The 16,674-nt window shown below is 51.9% G+C and overlaps 4 protein-coding genes across 4 annotated transcripts; 2 read left to right on the top strand and 2 right to left on the bottom strand.

The window, feature by feature from the left end:
• Window positions 1-3,298: 3,298 nt before the first annotated feature.
• PG994_015313 (Ino eighty subunit 1) lies at window positions 3,299-5,470 on the bottom strand (the record flags this gene model as incomplete). Its single annotated transcript, XM_066866720.1, has 4 exons — window positions 3,299-3,313; window positions 3,382-3,769; window positions 4,153-4,991; window positions 5,171-5,470. 4 exons carry the CDS (start codon window positions 5,468-5,470, stop codon window positions 3,299-3,301), a joined length of 1,542 nt encoding a protein of 513 aa, XP_066707634.1.
• Window positions 5,471-8,134: 2,664 nt separating this feature from the next.
• PG994_015312 (uncharacterized protein) lies at window positions 8,135-9,086 on the bottom strand (the record flags this gene model as incomplete). The annotated part of the gene is made up of 3 exons (XM_066866719.1): window positions 8,135-8,722; window positions 8,780-8,828; window positions 8,878-9,086. 3 exons carry the CDS (start codon window positions 9,084-9,086, stop codon window positions 8,135-8,137), a joined length of 846 nt encoding a protein of 281 aa, XP_066707633.1.
• Window positions 9,087-14,190: 5,104 nt separating this feature from the next.
• On the top strand, window positions 14,191-14,703 carry PG994_015311 (uncharacterized protein; the record flags this gene model as incomplete). The annotated part of the gene is made up of 1 exon (XM_066866718.1): window positions 14,191-14,703. One exon carries the CDS (start codon window positions 14,191-14,193, stop codon window positions 14,701-14,703), a length of 513 nt encoding a protein of 170 aa, XP_066707632.1.
• Window positions 14,704-16,140: 1,437 nt separating this feature from the next.
• On the top strand, window positions 16,141-16,389 carry PG994_015310 (uncharacterized protein; the record flags this gene model as incomplete). The annotated part of the gene is made up of 1 exon (XM_066866717.1): window positions 16,141-16,389. The coding sequence occupies one exon, from the start codon at window positions 16,141-16,143 to the stop codon at window positions 16,387-16,389; it is 249 nt and encodes an 82-aa protein (XP_066707631.1).
• Window positions 16,390-16,674: the final 285 nt, after the last annotated feature.

The following is a 16,674-nucleotide window of genomic DNA, read 5'->3' as shown; positions in this document are numbered from 1 at the left end:
TCTGTGACAGCTTTGCACCATTTCCCACCATTATGGGAGGGCATTGTCGTGGTTGTGCCGTCATAATCGGCGCCAAGGGCCTTCTAGCCGGCTCCCTGCTATTCCAGCGTACAGCTCTCTGCAGCGACGCATCCATCGCGCCGTGGTCGGGGTATCTTGTGTGTGCTAACCGGGCACCTGCATTCGTCGCGGCGGTTGGTGCAGTGTTCGTCGTGGAGCTGGGCTCGGTGCGGACGGGTTGCGCCACTGTCTGTCGGGGAGCTGGGCAGCCTGCTTTATGATTAGCGTCACGCGGTCACTAGCCGAGAAGCCGTACTCACCTTGCGGCGTTCGTGGTGGAGGCAGCTGTCTCGGACCCACCTGCATCGTGAGACTGTTGGGAATGACAGTCCCGCCATCCTCGTCGGGGATGACGTCGTAGACAGACAGAGGCTCCGCCTCGACAGCGGGAACTGCTGCAATGTACTCGGGATCGGTTTCGTACTCGGCATCCGCGTCGTCGTTGGCGTCCGCCTGGGCCTCGAAATTGATGGCTTCGACTTGGCGACTCGATCGTGTCGCTCGGCCATGGCTCGGTCTCGCATGGCACGCGGCTGATCGTCGAAACTGCGGCTATTAGTAACAGAGCAGGATACACTCGACGGAACGGTAACCGGGACTGGGGACAAACAATCCTGTTGAGGTCCGGCACGCGCTGCCCGCATCACCGTCTCCATCCGCTCGTGCGTCGGGTTCCAGTACGCAAGCGCGCTGAAGACATCGCAGTACCGCCCGAGGTCTTGTGTCTTGTTCTGCAGCGACAAGCCGCTCTTGCGAACCTTGTCTTTCTGCGCCTTGGTGTGGGCCATAACGGAGGCCTAGATACTAATACGGTTCGGGTAACTTGCTGGACTCTCTTGGAGCATATTCCTGGTGTCCATGGAACTTCAATAGCGTCCCGCGAAACGGTAGATATAGTCGCGCTTGCTTGCGGGTGTCAAATGGGGATGGCATGATGAGCTCGAGTTGGGCGAGCGTCGCCAGGGGAGCTGCCAATCCGATTCCGAACCCATGTTGGCGAGAGGTTGAGGAGGAGAGGTTCTTTCGCAGTTCAGGAGGATTGGGCAGTTGGTCCTAAAATGACGTGGGGTCGCGAACCGGCTCTACGCTAATAACGGTGGGTTCTAGACCTGGCTCGCTGGCTGCGCTAGTGCTCTAGTGCGCCGTTGCTACTCTGCACTCCAACAGTAGGGCCAACAGGTCTGCAGGCAACTAGGAAGTCAAGACCGGAAACAGCACACGAGGATCTTCGAGCTCTCAACGGATGCAGCGAAAGGAGAATACGCTGCTGATGATTCAGGCTCCGAGGCGACCGACCTCTATCGGAACGGTACAAGCGGAGCGGTGGGACATCAGGCTCTGTCCTGCGCACCAGAACATGGGCTGCATCACAAGCCGTCCGTCCAGCGTCAATTCCGTCTCTCAGTGCCACTTGCGCAACGGTTCCCATTCTGCTTCGCAGTAAGGGCCAACAAAATTCAGGACCGAAAACAGCCCGTGAGAGTTTTCGAGCTTAAGCACCAAAAAGACAGTACTGTATGTTACTGGATGATTCTGGTTTCATTCGGAATCGGCGTACCACGTCGATAAGGGTACAATTGGATACTACGGTCGGGCGGACCAGAATGATAGTTGGGCCTCCCAGTATCCTTTCTGCATACTACCCGTTGGGAGTTGGAAAGACCTGAAAGTGCCTCGTGTGAGCTAGCAAGTGCGCCACGGCCAACAACGGAACACAACAATATCGGCGCTGCTGTCCGCTGGCTTTGCTCCTTTGGACCGGCGGCGCCATCAGCAGCTCTGCATCCTGAGGTCTACATCTGCCCTACCGCAGCTTAGCCAGTCTAGACTCTGTAGTCAGGAAGAATGTCGCTTCGAAAGTTGAGCTGCGTCTAAGTCGCGCCCGTACTGTACTACACCGGTCTCTTGTTGACGACTGTAACTTGAGGTACGAGGCCACCAGTGCAGGAAGTCGATTTAGGTAGCATGGTCAGGAACAGATGCAAATACCTGACGTACGATACTGGTAGGTACGAACCAGAAGAGCTGCATTGAGGCTTTCGGGTATAAGGAGCCCATGCTACTATTCTGGTACCTGGGAGAACAACCGGATGCGTTTCGGCTGCCTGTCGTGAACGGGACCGGACTAGCCCGAAGCAAAGAGCCACAGAAGCATTTCGGAAGATACTTTACTAAAGGACCACATACGCATTGGGAGCGGTGGAATGCGAGTCGTCGGCGAAGTCCAGACGTAGGATCAGGACTCGTGCCAGCCGTGCCAGCCAAAAGCTACCACGAAGAAGACGGCAAGAGTCACTAGTCGTATGGGCCGTATAAGCAGTATGGCGGTGGCTATTGCGTCGCAAGCGGGCTCTGAGGAAATCTCACACGTCCACAACGTACATACTGACTCTCGAGGAAGCCGTAGTCTCTCGGATGCAGAACCTGAGAAAGATGTAACTTTCTATTGACCTGGCCGGCTAATCGCGCTAGTGCGCTGTTACTACTCTTCCAACTCTGCGTCCGTACCGTACACAAGCCGCTTACGAGATGGAACACAGCTTTAGGCGTTAGTAGGGATTCAATATCATTTCGGTTATAATAGTCCTTCGGGGTCTTCTTTTCCCTGCACGTGGTTGGGCCAAGACGGCTTGGTCTTTGAAGTGGTCGAGCGCGAGGGGCCCTAATTACCCAGTCACCCCAGAACTGATAATCATCGATTTGGAAACGAGAAGAGTTAAAAACCCCTGCATCGACCGGTGATATCCTTATATTACCTAGGCTCATGTTTAACGTACTTGGACTTCTTGGTTCGTCTCGCGCAGTTCTGGATGGCCGTCATCGAGGAAGACAGGGAACTAGGGTACCCGCTGCCGGTTGATGAGATACTTAGCTCATTCCAACTGGTTCGATCCCGGTCCTGAGCATGTTCCGTTTTCCTCCTCTTTGTGCTTTCTGCGTTTCGCGCTCTTGTCAAGGTATTGCTCGGGAATCCAAATTTTTGCGACCAAATTCCTAGTGAATCTGTCTTATATTTATCCCTACTCGTATTTCTTTTATATTGAAACAATATTTGCCTCCGCGTGTTTTAAACCTGCGATCAAAACCATCATACCGGAAACGAATTTATAGGAAATACCCAAACATGGGGAAATATGGGATCCCAGCATCCAGGCCCAGTTCCTTTCAACCTAAACAAAACAATCTTGTATCCTTGACTTCGCTTACACTCCACCCTTAAAAGAAGTTCCTCCAGCGTTCATATCGACGTCCACTAGTAGCAGAGGTTAGAATCCTGGATTGGGTACTCCAAGAAAGGGTGAATATGGGCAAAGGACTTACTGCTGTGCTCCAACCGCACACCTTGAATAGCGTGACCGGCGTCACATCCTTCGGCGTACCCACAATGCCTTGGTTCTTGAGACGGAGAAGCGTCTCCTTGATGGCCAGGTACGCCGGGGCAAGGGTAGCGAAGCTAAAGATCATGATGCGGAAGCCCATGGCGCGGGCCTCGTCCACGGTGATGGTGGGGCTCTTGCCGTTCTCGACGCTGTTGAGCAGGAGCGGCCAGGGGGCGAGCTCCTGCACGCAGCGCTGGGCCTGCTCGCGCGTTTCGAAGCCCTCGAGCAGGCCGACGTCGCGCGCCTCCTTGAGCCGCGCAATGCACTCGTCGAAGCCCAGCTGCTGCAGCGAGACTTTTCTTTGTTGCCGAACTCGGATCGCTCGCTTCCTTTAGCATACCCTCCGTTCATGCCCGGTGTGTCGCCATCATGCGCGCGGTGCATTCTGAAGGGCCGCACCACACCGCGGTTGGAGTATTCAGGGGCTTCCTAGCGCGAAAGGCGCCGAGTTAAGCGTCGGAAAGCCGTGGCGTGAGACACAAGCTCCTCGCCGTAGTCATCAGCCTCCGATGTCAGCTGACAAAGCCCACCGAAGCCCCGGCCACGGTAGGGTACCGATTTGTCCATAGGGTATCTAAATTCCTCATCACTGTCGACAAAGGGATCCGCAATGGTATCGAGGCGGCGTATTGCGCGAATTATGGCTCCCTCCTGCCGCCGCATTTTGCGAGCTTTTTGGTGGGCCTTTCGTAATCCTCGATCCAGGATGTACTCGACACTTTGGTTTCGCGTGTGCTCCACGGCAAGCTGGTGAGCAGTAGGCGGCCGCGGCTTACGTGGCACTACGCCATCGAGTACTGCAGACTCAGGCGCGGCGGGAGAGCATGCATTATACACATGATTGAGGGATCCTGCTCCTCGTGTGCTGGCACTGGCATCGACTGGACGAGCTAGTGCCCTGAGCGGCGGATTCAATACCAGAATATCAAGGTGAAACTCGCGGTTGGAGGGTCTGATGGGTGGCAGTATCGCGGCATGAGACCCGTCCTTGCCAATTGATTTGCCTCGCGCTGCAGCATGCTCTCTCGGTTGGTGATCTCGGGCACATTGAGCTTTAGCAGTAATAATATTGGCTCGGTGGGCTTGTTTCTCGCGGCCAAAGTCGATTTCTGTTTGAGGATCGACATTTTCTTTGCCTTCCTCCTCAATTAACATAGGGATCAATTTGGGCACCCCTTGGTTTGACAGATCCTGGTCGTATACTATGCCGACACCAAATGGGTTCTCATCACATCCCTCCTCTGTGAAGTCGGATTCGAGGTAGAGCCACATAAGCCACAGAAAAGCATTGGCACGAGAGCTGCTGGTGAGGTTAGTCTTCATAACCAAGCCCTGGAACTCGTCATCATTTGGAAAGTGTAGTTCGGCAATGTGTGATGCATGTTGGCAGAAGAGGAATATCAGATTAATCGGATTTATTCGCGGAACCTGATGATATTTGAAGTCATCGAGATTGCGAGGCTCAGGTCTGTCTTCGGCAGCGCCCTTGAGGATAGTTTTTAGGCGAGGAGCATCCTGGAGTTGTTCATATGCAGTAGCGTCCTGATAGGCCTGGAGAGAGGGATGGCATGGTAGGTGCGAAGCTGGGTTCGCATCTCTGGAAAGACTGGTAGTATACAACGGGCTTAGCAAAAGACTGCAGGCAGTGGAGGGAAAGTAGAATGCGGAAAGAACGATGACTTACAGGTTAAGGTGGTATTCATACGACCAATATTGACCAATAGACAGACCATAGCCATGCTCTTCTCAGCCTCCCGATCACTTAACAGTTTGTCGCGGAGGACTTTGCTCGTCTTGCTGCTCCTAGCTATTGCGTCAATGTATAATCTGGCAAAGGTCTGCTTTTCCCTTTGTGTGAGGTCGTAGCTGTTGGTGAAGGCCTTGCACTCGTCGTCGAAGACAGCGCGGAGGAAGTCGTACGGGATGTCTTTCCGCCAAAACGGTTCGCCATCCTCCTTCTTGAGTGGTCGGATCTTGCGGATGGTCTGATCGGCAGCGGAATGGGATGGGTGATTGTCTGATTTGCCCATACTGTGTCGGCTGAAAATGCGTTGGTTCGAGGATTTCGAGTCTGGTTCATCTCTTTGTCGCTGTCGCATTTATTCGTGAAGCTACCCAGAAGAGAGACGGGATCTGGCCACCACTATGACTGGCATTCAGGGAGAGCGAAGATCGGACAACTTATTTGCTCTTCAGTAATTGTGAAATCATGGCAGCGACGAGCTTGAGTAGGGCCGGTAATGCACTGGTACAGCGAGCCGGGAGCTGCTGTCAGAGGATGTGGTATTTTCGATAGACAAAAGCAACGAGGAAAAGGGATACGTGAAAAAGGGGTGGGTGGTAGATCATCCAATAATATGTGGAAGCCGTTGTGCAGGCAAGTAAGAACAGCTCCTTCCTAGGTATCTCTCTTGGATGGCTGTGCAATCAGACCGCGCCCCCAGCCAATGCAGAAGAACATCTGCAGGTCGATGTAGGGCTCGATTTCCAATCGTGCGGCAGCAAAGATCAGCCAATACCTGTTGCCCTCGAGGGCTGCCAGAAGACATCCAATAACAACGGCGCCATTGCAATCGCGCTGTACTAGGTGCTGTGCGCTGATTGGCTTTGTGACCCATGCCGCCGCAATAGGTATTGCAATGTACTTTTAGGGAAGGTCGAGCATCTCTCTGCATCACGACGAAAGAATGGCGTTTCTACCAGGTTGTTGCATGGACTAATTAGTGCTGAGAAAATCCCGCCGTCGCTGACATAAGCCAAGAAAGACATGATGATACACGCGGAGCAATCATGTAAGCTATCCCAGATTCTTTGCGCAAGGGGAAGGGGAGATATCTCACCTGGATGGCACAGTTCAATGCTGTGCTAACCTTCGTCGACGTCATTAGCCGTCCGCGGTAGGGATCAGCTCCATCAATCTCAAGAACCGAAATTATCACATATTTTCGACCACACCATCTTCCCATGCCGAGTAATAAGCAAGAGCTGCTCCTAAAAAGTGATGGTGATATGCAGCAGTTTTAGGAGACGTACTGTCGGTCCATGGCAACTACCTGGCTAGGTAGTAGCAGTGGAAGCTGACTAAGAAGAGATGCATTTCAAAGTTTGCCTGTTTTCGAGATGGAGTTGGGTTGTGGGAAGTTGAGTGGGGCCCCTGGTCCAGAACCCCCCAGGGCACATATGCATATACCAATACCACCGTGGCAGTAAACCTCAAGGATAATGCTTGCAGATTATCTGGCCGAGAAACCCTGCTTTCAATTGAGTTAGGAGCCGGGATGTTGGATCGGGCCTCAAATCGACTCCGGCCCGTCACTGGCTAATCCCATTCGTAGGTTAGAAGACCTCAGTAGCAAAAGAGTTGCAGGGCGCTTGATATTAACAAGTTCAAGCTTGATCCTTTGTGTACGTATACTTCCTGTCATATTCGTCCTTTTTCGTCTCTTTCCCGACCTCAGGCGGCCTCTCTTTCGGTGAAGACGCCAGAAACTGAGGGGTGTTTAGTCCTGAGGCCGGGGATAGTGATTACATATGGGATGCAGATGGTGACGGGCCATGGATGCGATAAATTATGAAAGCATGGTCTCTTCGACGTCTTGATGTAAGCCAAATGAGCGGCGTTGTTACTGTTACGAACAGGCTAACAGGCTGCCCTGAAGCGAAGCGAGGGACGTAGCGCTATCGTAACCTCGCTAAAGCTCAAAACGCGCGAGCCTGGGCGGTATTGTGACGTCTTCAGCGCGCTTGCGTACAGCTGCTGGCGCGTTGCTTTGGAGACTTGGTATCGTGTCGTGGTGTTTAACCGTCTATTCTACCCTACAAGGTGCTTCGTCCCTACCTCCATGATGCCGCTCCTCCATCTGCTGGCGCAAGTCGACGTCCTCCCTATACGCTCGGATTTAACGTTTAGAGAGAGGTTTGCACTGCTGTCGCACATATCTTGCCGCAAGTGCTCTCGTATTGTAGCACCGGCAAGACCAACTCATATCTCTCAGCTGGCTAAAGAGCCAGATTCACCCGAAAGTGAAAGAAAGATGGAAGCAGTTGTGGGATCTCTAAGAACAGAATGAAGACCATGGCCGGCGTGCTCGCGGCTTGGAGAACCAGTACCGACTGCTGACCAGAAAACCACCGAAGTTTGCGATGAAGCCCTTCGACTACTCTGGATTCCCTCGGAGTGTCACGTCCGCGTATATCCAACTACGAACAGGCATAGGACACATGGCAGCTTACTTACACCTCATAGGGAAGACCGACTCAGACGTCTGTAGGTATTGCGCCAGAACGAGGCGGACGACAACGCATCTCCTACTCTACTGTCAGCACTTCAGCATGCAGCGACAGCAGATACGGAGGCAGTTCATGGGGCTCACTCTCACGACTACAGTCCTTTTCACGACCACACGCGGAAGGGCGGCTCTGTTTTTGGAAGCTAATCATAAGTATTCCGGGTTTCAGGGGGTTTCTTCTCTGGCCAGTCAGGAGGATTGGAGATTTTGCCCTGTCGCGATCAGCCACTCAGGCCATCCACCATAATGAAACCACCTGAACGTTGCATGTGGACCTTTACTTTCACTGTCGAAGTGGCCAAAAAGATGAAGAAGAGGCAAACTGGAGACGAAGCAGTAGGATTGTAGGATGGGTGAGTACCTTCAGAGCGTCGTGGAGGAGTTTATAGAAGTACCTTTTCACAACTACTGTCCACCAGCCGTCAACTCTTCTGTTTGAACGGCTACCCGACACATAGCGCGGCGCCGCCCCCGTTTTTCACCTTTAGTCCTCGAAGTGCTAAATACGTAATCTGGAAAAGCGGTCTTGTGGTTCTTCTTCTCAATCTCTGCCCATTGTTTGAACCGCATACGGGTTTCTGCTGGCTCGAGCAGCCAAAGTTCACCGCATACCTTGGAGTAATTCGGCTTGGGGTCCCTGTCGAAATACAAGGCTTTGATCGAGTTACGATAGGCCTTGCGCCACAGCATGAACGCGTTCTGGGGCCTCTTAACCCTGCCACCGTTCGAGGCCTGCGGCTGCTCTTGCCGTCGTATCACCGTGGAACGTTGCACCCAGGCTTCAATGTCGAAAGGAGGAGCGCCTTCAGCTACTCCATCCCAACGTTTCTTAAGGGAAACGGTGTCTCCTGGTGAACTCTTTTCTGGAAGAGATGGTAGCTGCCCGAATATCACTTCATCCCATGCCTTCGTTTCGGTGTCCAGCTGGGCACTGTCCAGTCGGGCACAAGGAAGCATAGGAGAAACATCTATGGTAGGGGAGGGTGGGGAACTCTAGATCGCAACAAGTCAGATTGTGTGGTCGGTGTTACTGCAACAATGGTTACATACTGGGCTATTGCGATCAAAACCTGTATCCCAGCTAGAGAAGTCGAAAAGGCTGTTGATGCTATCAAGTGACTGCTGCTAAGATTAGTACCGAAGCTAACCGCAAGGTTGTTTCTTCACTACCGGCAAGCCATACGTATCCTTCTTCGTCCTTTGTATAGGTGCTTGTAATTGGCGGATGGTACAGGGGCGTCGGGAAGAGAGGATAGAGAATCGGCATTGCAGGATCGCAGTGCAACAGTAGCCCATCAGTCTCTTGTTCTATGTCCTCGCCTTTATCGTGATAAGCCAATGGCTGCATCTGGTGCATCGTGGACGGCAATACCTAGCCACTTGGAGAAAAGAATGTTCTAATTATGTCAGCCTTGTTTTGTGGTTTACTGAGCTTTGTCTTCTGCAGAGCGCCTGCTTTATTTGTATGCAGCGCAACGAATACATAAAGGCTCACAGTGTGCCTATTCTACCTACGTACTCGCAAACAGGCTTAAATAACAACACGATGTAGGTGGACAACTCTCCGAAGGGCATAAGTGATTGTTTTGGCTTCATCGTTTGTTCCTTTCCGATGCTATCCTATTTACGTCCAACGTCTCACATGATTGTCCACTAATAACACCAATCCTGGCGCCGAGCCTCTATGTGCTCCTCATGTCTGCACTGGTTTCCGCGTATCGTAGAATCTAAAACTTCCCAGCCACTCCGCAAGTGCCGTTCTCCACCGATCCAAAAGGGCAGCAGTACCTCGACTATTCTTAGTTAGCCATCTGGTTCCGCTAAGTAGCATCCGGCAATGCCTTCCTCTGTGTTGCAACCCTGTTTGCTCAGGCCGTATTGGAAGCTATTGTACGGGTAATAGAGGCTGTTGCTCCAATTATTCCACGGTGTACCAGGGCAAGGACCTAATCCTCTCGTTTCTGACACAGATTCAACGTCCCCTATTATGGTGTCCCATCCTGGTAGGCACGGGTCGTCTTAGCGGCAGCCATCTACAATACCGCACAGCACCTGTCGGCGCCTTCTTGGAACTACTTAGGCTATAAAACAATATTTGCTGTGTTGTGTCAGCAGAACCCAGTAAGCTGGCGGTTTGTTCATTCTCGATAACTTGATCAGAGGTCCCAACGTCTAGCACAGCCCATATTCAGCGAGAAGTACAGTATACTCCATCCACGGTACTACAACCTTTCAACAAAGCATCTAGAGCATCCCTGCACCCTAAGTGCCCATAAGCTGTCGTTTGTCGTCCTAGAAACCCATAATGGTCTTGCTGCCGCTAACCATCAATTCTTCTTATGCCACCTAAAGGTCAACAATACGCCCAGGGTAACCAGCGCCAGGCCCCCACCCCAGCTCCGACCCCAATGCCGACCTTAGCGGCTGTGGATATTGCTCCTGTCGTGGCTGTAATAGTAGTTTCAGGGATGATATATGCTGAATTCACCACTCGACCAAGTGACCAAAAGTGGGACCCATTCAAGGTACTTGAGTGGTTATTTTGGTATATATATGAAGTCCAACTCACCCCCTCAGCTTTCGAACGGTTGAGTTTTGAAAGTTGGATATCCGGTTGTTACGGTGTTCCATAGTAATGTGGCCGCCGACTACTTTGCTATGTGCAAAGGTCCAAGTCGATCTGAGCCCTATGTGAGACTCGAACCATGGTATGTAATGAGGAGCTGATGTGTGCGGGGGTGTCTCTTTTACGGCGTTGCAGTTGCGCAATTGATTAATTCGTAGCGAATGTGCCGAGAGGTGCGCGCTTCAATTGTGACCTATGTTATAGGCGGGCACTCGCCAGCTGGCAGACACCAACGGAGCTGCGGTCATGCTTTCAATTGTGGTCCATCCGCACTTCACCTTGCCCGATGCTGTCCCCGAGCTGTCCAAAAGATCCGATCGAAGCTGCGATACTTTGGCACCACCAAAACACCAAGTCACCCAAGAGGGCCCAGCAAGTTGCCCGACCCATTTTGAATAGCTAGACCTTCGTCATGGCCCACACCAAAAGACAGAAAGACAAGGTGCGCAAGGGCGACTGTCGCTACAGAACAAGACACATGACCTCGGGCGGTATTGTGACATCTTCAGTGCGCTTGCGTGCTAGAACCTGACGCACGAGCAGATGGAAACGGCGATGCACGTCCCACGCGGGCAGCGCGTGCCGGACATGAATAGAATTGTCCGTCCCATCTCCCAGTTATTGTTCCGTCAAGTTATCTAACTCCGTTGCTGATAGCAGCAATGTCGTCAATCAGTCGCCTGCTATGCGAGACCGAGCCACGGCCGAGTGATACGATCGAGCGGCTAAGTCGAAGCGATCAATTTCGAGGCCCCGCCCGGCGCCCGTGACGATACGAATGCCGTTATCAATATGGATAGCGATGCAGATGTCGAGTACGAGACCAACCCTGGGTATATTGCTGCAGTTCCCACTGGCAAGGCGGACACTTCAACTCTGTCTGTCTACGACATCATTCCGACGAGGTCCGTTGGTTGGGCACCTGCACTCGTCGCAGCGGTCGGCATAGTATTCGTCCTGGAGCTGGGTTTGGTGCGGGCTTAATACTAATGGCCGATCAGCGGGCGAAGATCAGACGCTCCAAACCGATGTCCACAATACTTCCAGTCATACAGACCCACCAACAGGAACTCCTGTCGCACTCCCTAGCACGGATGATAGTAGCAGGAGCAAAGCGAGGATCTATGGGACAGCTCCTATTGGCGAGTCGCCGACAGCCAGACGTCAGATCCCAACCGTCGACTCGATGAGAGCCGCATCAAGGCATAGGAAGCACCAACAAATAGAGGATCAAGACCCGATGGCCAAGGTGGAGGACAACCTGTTGCCTGCGGGTGACGGCACGGGAAAGGCAACTGATACAAGGACACAGCGTAGCTCTACATCTTCCCGTGAGTTGACCGACGAGCGAACGCGCAGTTTGAGGTCGGCCCAACCTACCAAAAGTCCTCGTGCAGGTGCCTTTGCCTCTTCAGACCTCTTTAAAGGCATGGTCTTTGCTCTATCCTTCAGCTCTCATGACGAAGCCAAAAAGCAATTCACCGAGTCCATTATCCAACGAGCGAGTGGAAAGATACTCGTAACTGGGTTCGATGAATTATTTGAGTCCACGTGTTTTGGTTTGCCACAGAAGCTATCTTCATCTACTGAAGCAAGGAGCCTAGCATTAAAATCCGATTTCCATGCAGCTGGTTTTACGGCACTGATTTCCGACCGTCACTCTCGCAGGGCTAAGTACATGCAGGCCCTTGCATTAGGATTACCCTGCTTGTCTGCGAAGTGGATCTCCACCTGCGTTTCTAGAGGAAAGGTTGTGGACTGGTCTTCATATGTGCTTTGTGCTGGCTCTAGCAGAGTACTTGGTGATGCGATATGCTCTCGCCACATACCTATCTACGAAGCCAGTAGCAAAACGCTTCCTGAAACCTTGGAAGAAAAGCCAGCGTTTCTGCTGAACATGTGTATTCTTACCGTCCTCCAAAAAGGCAGTCAGAGGAAGCATATGCCATATTTCGACCTCCTGCAGATGTTAGGGGCAGCTCTAGTCCGCGCAAAGAGTATTGAAGAGGCCATGACAGAAACGGAAGGCAGCGACCATACGTTTGATTTTATCTGTACCCCAGGCCAAGGCGCCAGTGCGGAAAAAAGCAGGTCGAGCATAAATTACAATTACCCATTGCATGGAACCAGCATACTCACAGACGACACACTCATGCAGAGCATTATACTGGGAAGGCTTGTGGAAGAGGACGAGATGGAAGGGTGACGGTAACTGAAAGCCACAATCTAATCTTTATCTGATACAGAGCGGTGCTGGTTGCCTAGAATGGTCGGAGACTCAGGGATTCAGGATAGTATCATCATCTATGGTCTCTGGACTGCTGTTCCCGTTGTAAATCTTCTGCGGAGAGCCCAGCTTGGGAATTGGAAGACTTTCTTCAGAGGATCCAACCACTTGTTGGAGAAGGTCAGTGCACTGCTACTCGTACGGCGACAAGGCAGGCATGCAAGGTAAAAGTATCTTGAGACCGGGCAACCCTGTGGCAGCTCCAAGACTGTGTTTAGAATTTCAGTGATACAACTCGCCGAAATCCAGGTCGCACCACTATTATGATGGTGCACTGGCTAGTGAGCATAACCACCCCCTTATCCGCCGCTAGTTATCCAATAAGCATACCTTTCCTTACATAAAGTGGAAGTAGGCTTCTACACTTATAGATCACATAATAATCCCAAGCCAGCAGATGGAGCCGTCACTCATTCTTCCTGCTTGAGATAGCCTATAATGACGTCCGCTTGTATTGGTGCATCACTACAGACCAACTCTTCAAAAAATGTTGGTGACCGAGCCAAAGTGCACACGACGTGGACGCGGAAGTGCTGGGCGGGATGCTATCTCGGCATTGTGTCTTGCGACTGCTAGGTTTCGAAGCAGTTGTTCCTCTATTTCTTCCCGAGTGGTGTCCGCCTTGTTTGTCCCACCATACAATTGTATATTTTGGTGGCAGCCATCATAACGTGAGCGAGAATGAACAGCTCGAGATTCATTTCTTCTCTTCCTGAGTAGATAGTCGTCTTTACCTCCAATATCTACGAGGACATACCGAATCGAGCTATGTCGATGGTCCGGGTACACCATGTGGGTGCGGGGTTCCCGCGAGTGTTCTCGTCTGGGCCGACGCGAGTTCTGATTTGTTGGCATGGACTTGTAATAGCTTCTTTCTGCGTATTTTTTGTCTGTAGTAACGCGCGGTCTAAGCACGAGGCAGCTTGAGAAGTTTCCCATCGATTCTGTGCTGGTTGGTGCTGTGCCTAAAAATCTCTAAGACACCTGCGAGCCGACGGCCTTTACATAGATATATCGATGGTCAACGAAAGACCACAGGAAGTGGCTACTCCAGCTCCTCCATGAACGGCTCCGGAGGCCAATACGAGCGGGAATGGGCCTGCAGGTAAGAGAGGACCATCTCTGGATGCTTGGCGAATCCTGTGTACGATGTCCTCGAGCGACTGCTAACTTTAGCAGGCTAAGTCACAAGGGCCGGAATGAGGTCCGCTAGCCAAGCTGAGAGAATTGCCTATACTGGCAGCCGATGCGGCAGAAAGCGAGTATGTTGCTGGACGGCTGGCTTAAGATCATGATACAGTCTCTGATGATGGTGCTTTTTGGAGCATCCCAGTAGTTATGGAACATGTGTACACAGGGCCACACTACAAGCCTACAGTAATTAGCAAGACTTTGAGTTCTGCTTCCACTTGGATCCAACTACGCTAAAGTACTGTATAGCATAAACGGCCGGAAAAGGCCTTCGTTATGGTCATATTAATACACACACCCACACACAAACACAGGCCCTGCTCATGCACAAGGCAACAGTCAAAATAAAAAAGAATCATGGCATCTAGTCAGATCACTCGAGAAACGGCACACCTGGTGCCGTTTGGTGTGTTCAGTGCAGCTATGCACGAGTTCGCAGTCCACCTCTACAATGTCCAGGTCCAGGTCCAGGGACTAGGCGCGGAGAACGTTCAGCTGCAAATCAAGGTAGCAGCGCTGTTGGAGCAAATTAGTGAGATGCAGGCATCTCGTGATCTCCAGGAGCAGGTGTTGAAAACCCAGGCGGATCTCATCAGTGCTCTCGAGAGTGAACAGTGCGGTTATAGTCCGCTTCTCCAGTCACCTACAGTCTGCCTGCCCCAGCCACTATCCCCAATACTCGAGTCGAACCGGCCGACACCGGCATGCATGACCGAGCCTACCGTGTGCGATGTGGCTGATGTGTCGATTTTGGCCCAATATGGCGAGGAGCCATCCAGCCCCGAGACGGCGAAGCGGCCAGCAAACGATGACGCAACAGGGACGGCAAAACGAAGAGCCCCTGTGCAAAATTGGCCCTTACCTGGGTAGCTTTAGTGGCGGAAGAGGCGTGCGAATGAGACACGACTGACCAAATCCGAAATCAAAAGTGCATGCCGCCCTTTTGGATGGCTTTGGAGACTTAGAATCCAATGGCTGCCCTTTTCACGATGACTCTACCTAGTCGTCCAGCAATGGGAATGAAGTACATGTCACGGTATGGACGGCGATGGTGTTTTCAGCTTTGGCCTCATGTAGGGTTTTATCAGGTTGCAGAGCCATCCTGTTTGTTGTATACCGTAATATAGAGCCACCTACTTCACGGAATAGCGACGCGGCATACACACGCCTCAACCACAGACTACATGCCATTTGACGCCTACCGTATGCCATCGCCTATAAGAAGTAACCTGAACTCGTTATGTTGGAGAGTGTGTAGACCACGTAATCGAAGGCTTCTCAATCGCCATCCACCTGTCTCCTGATCTGCGCATTCGCTTTGCTCTATTTCCCACAGCGACAGACCGGGCCTTGAAGAGACTCACGCTATAGGTAGCGGCGAGTCCTGGAAAAGCACAGTTGGCTGCCACGAATTTCTTCGTTGCAAAGCAAGGAACCTTGACCGACAATGCTGTAGAAAGCCTATAGAGGCTGTGGCTAGATGATGTCTCCCAATAACGCAGCTAGGAGTACGTTTTGCGGCCCCGTATCCAAAAAGCCTCAGAAGGTTATCATCCTTTGGTCAACTGTCCCTCCTACAAGGCATTACACGCGGCGGCCTCCCTCGTACATGACTGGAGGGGCCCTTGAAGTGGAATTTGCAGGGGCTCGTCTCTTCCGACTTCGTCGCCCTTCCATGTCAACTGGCAAGTAAGGCCTCGCGGGTATAAAGTCCAGCTATGTGTCCGGTCTCCCCCTCTTGGACTTTCTTGTGTCTTTCTCTTCGTCAGCAAAGCCTTTACCATCATCCTGTTACCATTCCTTCCGGTCATGCCTACACAAAATCGTCCTTTCAATTTTATGGAGCACAAAGAGCTTGGTGATCAGCTCGCACATTGTTGTAATCTAGCCTATGAGTTCGAGAAGTCCGCCGAAATGGTCCAAAAAACACTCAGTGACCTGCCTAGCTGCGGCTGCACTTGCGACTGCGACTGCAGATACTTGGTGGAGAGGATGGATTGCAAAGATCCAGGATGCCAGCGAGTGGATCAGCGAGCTTGAGTTTCGTGTCGGCAACGAAAAGCCCACGCCAGAAGAAGACAAGCAGAACGATCGTCCTACCTCACCGATGGATTGGGTTTTTCTAGGATGCGTCTTCGGTTTTATTCTATGCCTTATGGGACGAATCCCCTCGGCGGATCGATAGCAGTCTCCATCGGATTGTGGTACAAGCTCAAGATATATCGGAAGCGCAAATGGCACTAGTCATATCATCAATGGCCGGTACACGAGGATGTTGAACTGCCCAAGAGACTCCTCAGTCTAATCATGGCTGGCATTCCTGCTTCCTTCCCCCTTTCGTCGGACCGTCTCGTCCTTCGCAACCTGACAATGAAGGAATTCGTTGCTCAAGAAGACCTTGCCGCCAATGATCTCAACTTCAGTCATGCCCTCTTGGTTCAGACACAGTTCACGGACGACCCATCTGGCCTTGGCGACCTTGACTGTATTGGCGAATGGGCGGGCCACAGATTCGACGTTGCTACTATCGAGGATGTGGACGAAGATGAAGGGTAAGAAGATGTGATTGAGAGGGTGATTGACTTGGCTTCTGCGGTCGAGTGGTGATTAAGAGGTGTATGGTGTATGCTTTCATGGCTCAGAGTAGACAGCGCTGCGCTATGCACTTTCCTCGAGGTTTCATCAAGTGTGTTCAACAAGCGAATTTACCATTTCCCTCCAATTGAACACAGACTTACTTCTCCCCGTAATTCCTCTACCACACAATATGGTCGGCACTTGGAAAGAAAGCCAAATGATTCTAGCGCTTCAAGCGATTCAAAAGAACCGATGTCCCTTACG

Source organism: Apiospora phragmitis (genome assembly GCF_038363925.1).
Source record: "Apiospora phragmitis strain CBS 135458 chromosome Unknown utg000016l:1.0-887042.0:1.0-888152.0, whole genome shotgun sequence".
In the NCBI taxonomy this organism is placed as follows: Eukaryota; Fungi; Ascomycota; class Sordariomycetes; order Amphisphaeriales; family Apiosporaceae; genus Apiospora; species Apiospora phragmitis.
The sequence above is the reverse complement of the archived record's forward strand: the minus strand, read 5'-3'. Positions and strand labels throughout refer to the sequence as shown.